Source organism: Dryobates pubescens, chromosome 30 (assembly GCF_014839835.1).
Source record: "Dryobates pubescens isolate bDryPub1 chromosome 30, bDryPub1.pri, whole genome shotgun sequence".
In the NCBI taxonomy this organism is placed as follows: Eukaryota; Metazoa; Chordata; class Aves; order Piciformes; family Picidae; genus Dryobates; species Dryobates pubescens.
The window spans coordinates 2,778,018-2,788,409 of record NC_071641.1 but is presented as its reverse complement, the minus strand read 5'-3'; the positions used below and the strand labels follow the sequence as shown (position 1 = coordinate 2,788,409).

The 10,392-nt window shown below is 40.0% G+C and overlaps 1 protein-coding gene across 1 annotated transcript; it reads left to right on the top strand.

The window, feature by feature from the left end:
* Nucleotides 1-2,097: 2,097 nt before the first annotated feature.
* On the top strand, nt 2,098-8,881 carry DNAJC12 (DnaJ heat shock protein family (Hsp40) member C12). Its single transcript, XM_009907132.2, has 5 exons — nt 2,098-2,508; nt 3,717-3,795; nt 6,018-6,157; nt 6,829-7,030; nt 7,739-8,881. The coding sequence occupies exons 1-5, from the start codon at nt 2,431-2,433 to the stop codon at nt 7,831-7,833; spliced, it is 594 nt and encodes a 197-aa protein (XP_009905434.2). The 5' UTR covers nt 2,098-2,430; the 3' UTR covers nt 7,834-8,881.
* Nucleotides 8,882-10,392: the final 1,511 nt, after the last annotated feature.

Here is a 10,392-nt window from a genome sequence, read left to right as displayed (position 1 = left end):
CACTGGTGGGGACAAGCGTGGAGCAAGAAACACAAAACTCAATTTGAGTTGCATTGTGCCTTGAACTTCTGGAAAATGGATACTCTGCTCTTGTGACAAAACAACTAAAGTCAGTTTAGAAGAGCTGCTGATGGAAGATGTGTTTGACAGGAATAAATTCAAATGGAGATTTCCAAATGTTGCTGGTTTATTTAAAGGTTCATTTATATTTGTACCTTTTACTAGTTGATGTTAAACTTCCTGTTACACTGAACCAAAATTTGGTTTTCCTCTGGGCTCTAAACAAGCAAAATTGTTGATGATGTATTAGGAGTGACTAGAAAGGTTTTGTTTGTGGTTGGGTGCAGAGAGAGATGAGATTTCCACACTTTCAGTGCTGTTTGTATGTTCTGAGCAACACTAACCAAAACACACAGACACATCAGCTGTGCTATCTCCTGCACTGTGATTATCTTTCAAAGTTCATGTCCTGAAGGCAAGCTTTTTGTTTGGTGTTTTTTCATATTGCATAAAGGTTGTCTTGATTTTTTTTTAATAATGATGCTTTACTCTGTGAATTCTTCCACTGAAGTCAGTAGGAGCTCTAAAAGTCTCAGCTGTTACTCAGTATTTTGTGTCCTACACATGCAAACCATTAGATTGTGCTGTGGGACCCTTTATGCCCCAAATGCTGGAAATCCCCTGAGGAGGGGGACAAAAGTACAGTTACTGCAGTTCAAATCAAAGCCCCTGTCTGTTTGGTCTGAACAGACGAGTGTAGATGGGATCAAGGCTTCAGCAAGCAAATTGCGAGTGAACAAGCAGCTGCCAGTCTCAGCATTTTGTCATCCGAGTTCAGCTCTTGGGCGTGCAATTCACCTATGGCACAGAAAGAGCTACTGAAAGCTGGAGGGGAAAAGGGATAAAGAGCCTTTCTTTTCCCCTTACACAAATATGTCAGAAACACTTGGCCAGGAACAGTATGTCAGGAGTGCAGTTGGGAAGAGGAACAGCTGTTTGTTTTTTATCCTCCCACAAAGTGCAGTCTATTTAAATATTTACACGATCTCTTGCTAAAAGCCTTTATTTTATTTTCCTCCCTGTTTGGTTTTTCTTTTTTGGCAAATGGAGGAAAGGGAGAGATTTGTAATTGCTAATTCTTCCACTTTGTTGAGAAAGTGAAACTATTATTTTTATTTGCCCAGAAATATGGGAGCAGTGTTTTCTGACAGATTTAAACACTTTCACTGAGGCTTCTGCTTTTCTGTTTAATATTACTGTTTCTTTTGCTTTATCTGTGTTTTGATCTTCATAAGCCATCTGGAACATACAGTGAAAATAGGAAATTTCAGACAATACCTCCTTGAAGAGAAAGCAGTGGAAGTAGTATTATATGTAGATAATTCCAGGAGATTAGTAATATAGATAATGAAATCAAAGACTTGTAAATGCAGCCGTTCTATAGGCAGTATTTAATAACAGATCTGAGTGTCCAACACACCTCTGTTCTAGCCCTGGACACACCCTCTGTATCTTCTGCATTCTGACTAGGTTACTGCATCTAACACTGCATAACCGTTTGTAGGTGTTAGTTTAAACAGCAGCACTTAGTGATATGAAACATCTTGGATTACAAAGCTTTTGCAGGGATGAGAAAAGTAAGATCAGAGCTTCTTAGGTTCCAGAAGAAAGACTTCAGCAAGTGGTTACTATTATACGTAGGAAGTAACCATTTTAATCACAGAAGACACTAGAGTTGAATATCTACAGACTTTGTTGGACTGAGGCCTTGATCAGAGTTCCAAATTAAATATATTTAACTACAATGTAGAGTGAGTTTTAGAGCGAATGTGGTTTGCACACAATACAGACCTTCAAGATAAAATTTGGAAGTTATTTTGCACGAGAGTCTCTGATGGTAGTATTTTGTGGTGGTGTAGTCTTAATGTTGTCAGACACGCAATTCATGTACAAGAACTGTTATTGAAGAGCACTATGTTTATTTTAGTGTATTCTTAGGGTATTCTGTTTAAGTGCCTGTAGGCTCAGGTGCAGGATAGCCTCTAAGTTCCTGATTTGAGGTGGCTCTACGTGTGATGGTCTGATCTAAATGTCACCTGCAGATAGATTTTTAGTCATTATCCCAAGTCTTTTCAGCCCGGGTGATTCCAGCGGTTCAATGCTGAAGCGACCTGGCAACTACAAGTCCCAGGGAGCACTGCCATCCACAGGTTCATGCAGCCGGATTGGCATCCTGCGGGGGCCAATGGCAGGCAGGGAGCTGCAGAAAATGTATGCGTCAGCTGCCAGCCTTTAAAAGCACTGGAGAGCGGCAGTCGCGAGTGCAAACGGCTTGTTCCCCCGGGCTACTTTTAAACCCGTGTGCGATATTGAGATTCTATTCCACAGCCTCTGTGTTACGGCTGGACAAAGCCTGCTGGAGCAGCCCAAATGGATGCAGTTCTGAACTGCAGACCGGGTGACTTGGAAGATTACTACAACTTGCTAGGATGCGATGAACTATCTACGGTAAGAGCCTGCCCCACCTCCCCTTCAGGTTCATAACGTTTTGAACGCACTTGCCAGTCTGCAGCACGGATCTGGAGTTGGTTATCTTTGCAAGCAGGACAGTTAGAAATGCGTCGGGAACCTGCTTTCTTGCCAGCTTTATCTTTTAGTGTCTCCTTTTGTAAAGCTCTCTCTTCTGATCTGTATACTGATAGTAAGAGCCTAGAAAAGGTTTATATCAGAAGTGTCTTACAAATCAAGATCATATTATAGATGCTGCTGAAATAATGGCTAATTTATTAGTTTAGTTCAACATGTGATACAGTTGTGAATCATAAGCCAACTGCATACACCTGACAACATTCAAATGATATTGTGGATTTGTTTTTCCATTTTAAAAGAAGAAAAGAAGATTTCTATGCAACTAATACAATGAATGTTCACAGCTGTAAGTCACTGATAATACTGCTGAGTTTCTCAGTTTATGTGTATTCATTGCTTGGGAGGAAACCCCCAAAATCACATATCCTTTTCATTCATCACTTTGATGAATTAAAAATGCTAATTTAAATTCTATTCAAGTACTAGCTTTATTAATTTGTTTTAGTATCAGGTAGATACTTTGCAATGAGATCTGGCTGAGCAATTGCTGAATGACTCGTAGTTAAAACAAGTGCTCTTCCAAAAGGTGTCTTACTCCGTTTTTGGGTAGTCTTGAGTCAGTGGTTTGCTAATAGTTGTAAGTCAGTTTTTTATATCAACTGGAATTGCAATTCGATTTTTGGAAAAGGAGTGTTGGCTGTAACGGAGGATATCCTCAGTGAGGATAGAAGCTGTATTCTCAGTAAATTTCATCAGTCATCTCATCCCTCTGCAAGTCTGCTGGTTAGTAAAGCCTCTTCGGTCTGCTACTGAAGGCGGTTCAGCGCCTCTCCTGAGGTAGCGCCCAAAAAGACATTCCAGCAGAGGGCGATGTTAAAATTTCTCTGCAGGCTTCTTTAACAGCTGCTGCTTCTCATTTTCTGCCTCACACTAATACTTCCTTAACGGGTCAGCAATTAATGAGCGGTGCGAGTACATATGGTAATGACTTTTCAAATTGCTTAGCTGAGTGGGGGAGAAAAAAGCCTTGGAGCATTCTTCATTATTCCTTTGAAACCCTTTCAAAAAGCATAATTGAACGTCTTTGTGTGTGTCTTTACTCACTTAAGTCTCAACATTCTGTTTAGGTTGAACAAATTCTTGCAGAATATAAGGTTAAAGCCCTTGAATGTCACCCTGACAAACATCCTGGAAACCCTGAAGCAGGTATGTATTCATCTCTGGTTTAAAATATTTTTTTCCCTTTTCTTTGATTACCATGACTAAGATACTAAATTCACCCTTAAAACTGTACTAAATGTTATTGTTCTCCAAGATGTTTAAGTTGTCATGTATACTGAATGTGGTACTTAAATAGCAAGCTCTTTTTCTAACACTTGAGCGCTCCCAGGTGATAAAGCAAGAAGACACTTCTTGGATCTGTTGTTGGTTGGGTGGGTTACTTTTTTTCCCCTTTCTATGGGAGAACATCTTTTAATCCAGAAAATGGTTTATGCAGTGTTTCCCTTTCCAGACCTATGAAGTTGGCCTGCTTTCATGCTCAGTGGTATTCCAAGTACCATACTTGCGTCAACAAGTTAATTTGCTCCCATGAACAAAGCCATCATGAACACATTAAATGTACTTTGGCTTCTTGTAATGTAATTTAATGACTGTAAATAAGGAGAGGCCAGCACCACACGAGTAGCCATCTGTTTGCAGAACAGCAGCTATCATTTGTGTTAGTGAAGTGTGCAGTTCATCATATGTGTACTGATGAAGCAGCACTCATGTTATCTGGAGACAGTCTGTCCCATTCATCACCACATGATGGCTCTCCTTGGGGCTCACTGAACAAACTGAATAGTTTGTTCTTATAACAAAGGTTGTTCTGATTGTAATTATGGGCCCCATCAAAAATCTGTTTCAAAACAAATATGCCTCTCATTTTGATTAATGCACAAAACTTTTCCTTTGGATTCTTCCTATTCAACCATGAACTGAGCAACACAAACTGAACACCATAGCCTGTGAAAGTTTGCCCTCATCCACACCCTCCTCTGAGAAAGCAGAACTGGGAATGTAGCAGATGTTAAATGAGACTTGCACTCCTCAGCAGGGCTTGGCTTTCCTTACTGAGGTATCATCCTAGCCTGGGGTCAGAGAGCTGACAGAGGCAAGGTGGGGTGGAGCTTGTTATAAGGTGGAATAGGTGGGATTCTTCACTTTGCAGTTCCCTGACAAGGAAACCCCTGACCCTTGGTGCTTGAGACACCATCCACCACCTGGTAACAATAGCATCACTAAGCCTTAATTTCTTCTAAATGATAGCTCAAGTCTCAGTGAAACCACTGGAATCATCATTGTCTGCAGAAAATTCTGCCTATTGCAGCAGGGAAGCAAAAGTCTATTCCAGTGCATGGTCCTAGCCTGCCTGTACCACCCTGTAGTCCAGTCCCCTCCATCCCATCCCCCAATTAATTTGAACTAAGTTAATCAAAAAGGGAGGCCAAGTGCTGAATCCTGAAGCAGCTTTGCTTATCAAGAAGAAACAGTTCATGCTCTGTTTACCTGAACGTGCTGTATTTGTTAAATGCATTTTTGCATCAGGTAAACACTCAGTAAAGTGTAATTAAAATAGACCTTTTATTTGTTGAAAACTAGTCACACTAGATCAAAGAAATGTACTAGAACTGCCTGCCCCCTCGATCTGTTGCCTGTTTGATTTATAGTTATCAATTTTGATTAGTGTTTGGGCTTGTGTGTGTCAAAAGACATTTCTCTTAATTTGTAAACTGGAATAAATGAATAATAGATCACTGTAGCATAGGTGACTCATCAATTAAAATCCAAATCTTGATAACCTTTCTACAAATAGTAACATGCAGCTGAATCCTTAGTAACCATTTAATAAAAAATTACCATGAGGGGAGAAGGACGAGCTCTGATTCATGCAGTCTGGCATTCAAGACAGCATTTCAGCATGTGTAAAAAACATACCTGATAACATGCACAAGTTACTTAATTTGTACCTTGTTTAGGTGCCTCTTGCTTGTCCATTTTGCTTGTCTTTTTCTCCCCTGCTCATGTTTTCTGGGTGTTGTGCTTTGCTCTGGCTTCCTTGCTGCTGTGGACGTGTGTTCCCTCTAAGCACTGCTGCTTAAGTTTAATTTCCCTTTCGAAGGTCGTCTGCAGGGGATGGACAAACAAGCTGTTTAGCTGCCATTAGAAAATGCTACCTTGTCCCCAACAGGTGATGTGATCTTAAAGCCTGCTAAAACTGCAAAGCTGTAAGCAAAACAACTGTATACTGATGTCACTAAATTCTCCTTCTTGTTTCCTCTATTCAGTTTGCTCTAAGCCATTGCTGGCAGCACCCCTTTCATAACTGAATGAATTTATTTGAAAGCAAATACTGGATTCTTTTATCTTCTTGGTTTGTGTCCTAGTGGAGAATTTCCAGAAGCTGCAGCAAGCTAAGGAGGTTCTTACTAATGAAGAGAGTCGAGCGCGGTATGATTACTGGCGACGGAGCAAAATTACCATTCCCTTCCAGCAGTGGGAGGCCCTCAGCCAGTCTGTGAAAACGGTTGGTGGTGTCTAGTTTTGGCCCTTCAGAAGCCTGGGGAGGTAGGGCTGATCCAGAGAAAGAGTTGTGGTGAGCGAGGGGATGAGTTTCAACCCTTCTGATGCAGTGCTGGGTTTTGGAGATGGGATTAGAGCAGAGTCTTCCTTCACTAAGAATGTTAAGGAAATGTAGGAAAAATTGGGGGGCTGTACCAGCCCGTTCACAGAAGTGTTTCAGGCTAGTGCTTTGCAAGTGAATTTAGCTTTTTTGTGTACTATATGAAGTTTAACTGCAGAGCACTCTTCAAATGCTTCAGCACACTTTGCTTTTGTAGGAACCTTTTATTTCTTTTCAAAGCTAGATTAAAGCTGGGATCTTTGTATAATGTATTCTCCTTTTGTTACATTGCTTATCAGGTAGGTTTTCGTGCTATCTGATTAAATAATGACCTCACTGCAAAATTGAGAAGATGGGTTCCTTGCAACCCTGAGCTTCAAAGACTTGGAGTTATCTTCTCAAAAGCTACTTGCAGTGTGTAACCATGCTTTCCTCTGTCCCACTCACCTGCAAGCTTCTTTCTACTGTGCTTGATTTAACCAATTATTGCAAGAGCTTAAGAAAGAAAAGACAAATTAATTGGAAATCTCTTCAAGCAGAGGAATTAGTTCTTTGTTATTTTTGCATTTCTTTAGTCAATGCACTGGGCTGTCCAAAGTAAGAAGGACCAAATGCTGGAAGCTCCTGACTTGAATAATAGCAGTAATGTAACTGATGAGATTTGGACCCAGCAGCCTGAAAACAATGAAGGTGGGTTGTCGGATGGGAATGGAGAGCAAGAAGATGTTGCCGTTCCTGATGTGAAACCACAGTCTGCCAAGAATCCAGACTCCCCAAGTAAGGGAAAATAGTGGCTACAGAAAATTGCAGTATCCAGGGATTGGCCAAAAATGGAGATTGTTAGTTGTGAGAAGTTCTTTTCCAATATAATATGTTTAATGGGTAGCTTTTTTTTAATGTGGTTTTGGGTTGGGGGTTTGATTCTGGTTTTAATTTAATTTTGAAGCTTTCAGGCTTTCTCCCTACTTGCTGCTTTACTAGTGAAACCAAACATGAGAAGGAAAAAACAAAATTCCTCATACAGGAATATGCAATTTTAGTATCAACAGCCCATAAGTGCTAGAAAGATTAAATTGCAGGGTTTGAAAAACTCCTTTACTCCTTTGTATGTAAAAAGTGCTATCTGTACCTCCCCTCCACACTGCTGCTTTTCACATACTCAAACGTTTCTCATGTCACCTTCTCTCTCTTCCTCTTTAGATTAAACAAAAGCAGTATGTTCAGTTTTCCTTTGTACATGCTCTTTTCTGGACTGCCATCACTCCTGTGGTTCTCCTTTGGACTCTTTCCAGCTGAGGTTTCATTTTAGCTTGAGTTCTTGTTCAAATGGTGCCAGGAATGCAGAGGTGGTGCCTGCCTCTCAAGAGCACTTGGAAGTGATTGATTTTTTTTCCTTACTTGAGAGGAAGATTATTAAATGTTATTTCAAATAGCTTAGTTTCATGCATGTTTATAGTAATTTACTTGTTTTTCTCTTTGTCCCAGGATTTTCAGAGGGAAATTGCTGGCACTTGCGTTTCCGCTGGTCAGGGGATGCCCCATCAGAGCTTCTGAGGAAATTCAGAAACTATGAGATCTGAAATGCAGAGTAGACCAGAGCATGGGATCATCTGTTCATCAGTTCAGTATTCCTTTTTATCAGCACTTATAAGTTGTGTTTTGTATTCATTTATTGTGATGTCAGCATCGTTGGAGTAAGTGTCTGAATCCTGATTTGTTAACACATGCTACAAGCGTTAGAGATGGAGTCTTAATGTTTAATAGGCACACTTAATAAGCAAGGTCCACTTCAGTATTAACAAAGTGATTTTGCAAAGTTATCTAAGATCTTTTATGTTGTCTCTTGTATTCTTCAATACTGTATGGAGTAATAGTGTTCTCAATTCTGTGACGTTACAAAGCACGTACTACTGGTAGAATGCAAAGTCGGTGCAAGGATTCCAGCTCATCATCTTGTTCAGTGCTGATCTTCCAAAAGCTACACTGCAATGAACATAAACAATAAAAAAACCTGCTTATTTCTAAATTATGCAGTCTGCTTCACTTCTGCATTGCATGGGACTTAGTGTAAGAATTTATAATGCATACTTGCATCACAGTATTACAAACTGAACTTGTTGAGAAGTGTGGTCTTACAATATAGATGAAATAACCTTCTTATTGTCCAAGAAGGTCACTGAGATCAAGCATTCTTAAAAATTGATTACTTTCAGGTATGTTTCTTTACCAGCTATTTATTTTGGAAGGCAGTTTCCAGAACTTTACTTCTCTAGTTAGAATCTTTTTGCTTTTCAAGATTTATTGGTGGAAAAATGAGAGCTCTTGTGTATGTGCCAGCATTGTTCTGTGGCTTAATAGTAATTCCCCTCCCTGCTCTGGCCTTGCAGACAGTTTTATCAGGGCTTTGTGTGGTGAGGAATGAAGAATCTGGCCAGTGAGCTTTAATGCCTACAAAATCTCACATGAAAAGCTTTAGGTATTTTGGGCAACTCTCAATTTCTCTGTTGTATTTATTTTGTATTTGCTTTCTTCTTTGTAAACAGGGATAAAATGTTAGGTATTGGCCTCCTGGTTTTACGCAATCAAGAATTTCCATCTGCAACAAATAAAAACACATTCATACCCAAAGGAGTTGTTTTCAATTTTTACATTGAAGGCTTCTACCCACCACAGAGATCTATTTGAATTTCTTGGTATTTGTCCTCTTAGTTGGTCCAAGCTTAAGAGAGTCCAGCTATGATGCCTGTCTCTCCCTGGAGTGAGCTTTGGCTCTCCTGTACAGGGCTATGATGTGCTAACTGACCTGCTATGTTTCTCCTGTTTGGTGCCTATTTGCTGTAAACTGTAACACAAATGCCTGCCAGTGCAACCCTGCTACCAGTGTTGATGCTAGTTGTACTAGTTTGTAAAAGCTACAAGTGCTGTCCTTCCACTCATACAGCCATGCTGAGCCTAGATTTGATGGCATCAGTAGAAGTACCTCATCCTGCTTATTTCTCTACATGCTTTTTCCTTGTGTATTTTGCATCTGAAAACACTATAGAGATGAGTTTAATAATTCTCTGTAATATCTGCTAAATATGATCACACATTTTCTTCTGGTGCCTATACTGCTTTCCTTTACATAAAAGTATTTGTTCAAGACACTCAGTTCATTTTGTAGGGAAGAGTGTCCAGCAGTAGTAACAGAAGAAACTGCAAAGGATCCAACATGATAGGGTACAATTTCTCTCTCTTGAACAAGATGGAACTGCAACCAGCTGAAATACTTGGAAGCAGATGGCAGCTGAGATTCTCCTCTCCCCATTTTACTTGCTCTTAAGGTAGTTGGGTGGATAGTTTAGCTGGCTAACTTCCCTTGAGAAGTGAGCATACAACAGACCTTTGAACAGAAACTAATTTTTCATGCCATTAAGTGATGTCATTTATTAGCTAATTATGACACAGTTTATTTTGGCAAAGCACCTTTAGCTGTTTGTTCTGGATGAATAATTGCAGGTATTTGGAAGACTTAGCCAGTGGCAGAGCTCATGTTTTGCAACACACCTACTAGAGACCAGTACTCTTAATTTGTATTTGGTTTAGGGAAGGGGGCAGATTAACTGATGCTCTAGTACACTGATACAGACTTTTTGCAACACCCCCCATTCCCCCCCCAGTTGAAGAATAACTTAAAATAGTTTTTGGTAGTTATTAAATACAGTTGAATCAACCTATTCCTAGCAGAGCAAACCCAGAGGTACTGGAAACCAACAGGAAGCTGTGCAGCCTGTTTTGGTTTTGGACAGCACTGGTGGGATCCGACCTGTAAGTCATTAAGAAGAGAAATAAGTAGGCAGCCCAGTTCTTCCTCATGTTAGAAAGGACAGAAATAAGCATCTGATGCGTTACTCACCTTTAGATCATTCATGGCCTACTCCTCAAGCATAAATAGCTTTCTTTTATCCTTTTAAAATTATATATAAATATATAGTATTCCTAGAAAGTACTAAATTTCAGTGCTAGTAGCTTGAAAAGATCCAGCAAATGTCAGACATGACATTATCCACAGCAATGTGATGCCTTGACCTCTGCAAAGGTAGGCACATACCATATATGCTTAAATATTTGGAGCTGGGGTTGTAAGTGTTCTCAAACTC

Excerpts from the sequence above, each read along its gene's own strand:
- DNAJC12 (XM_009907132.2), top strand. The coding sequence starts at position 2,431 with ATGGATGCAGTTCTGAACTGCAGACCGGGTGACTTGGAAGATTACTAC. Across the intron at positions 2,509-3,716 it reads GATGCGATGAACTATCTACG|GTTGAACAAATTCTTGCAGA; the intron begins GTAAGAGCCTGC and ends CATTCTGTTTAG. Across the intron at positions 7,031-7,738 it reads CAAGAATCCAGACTCCCCAA|GATTTTCAGAGGGAAATTGC; the intron begins GTAAGGGAAAAT and ends TCTTTGTCCCAG.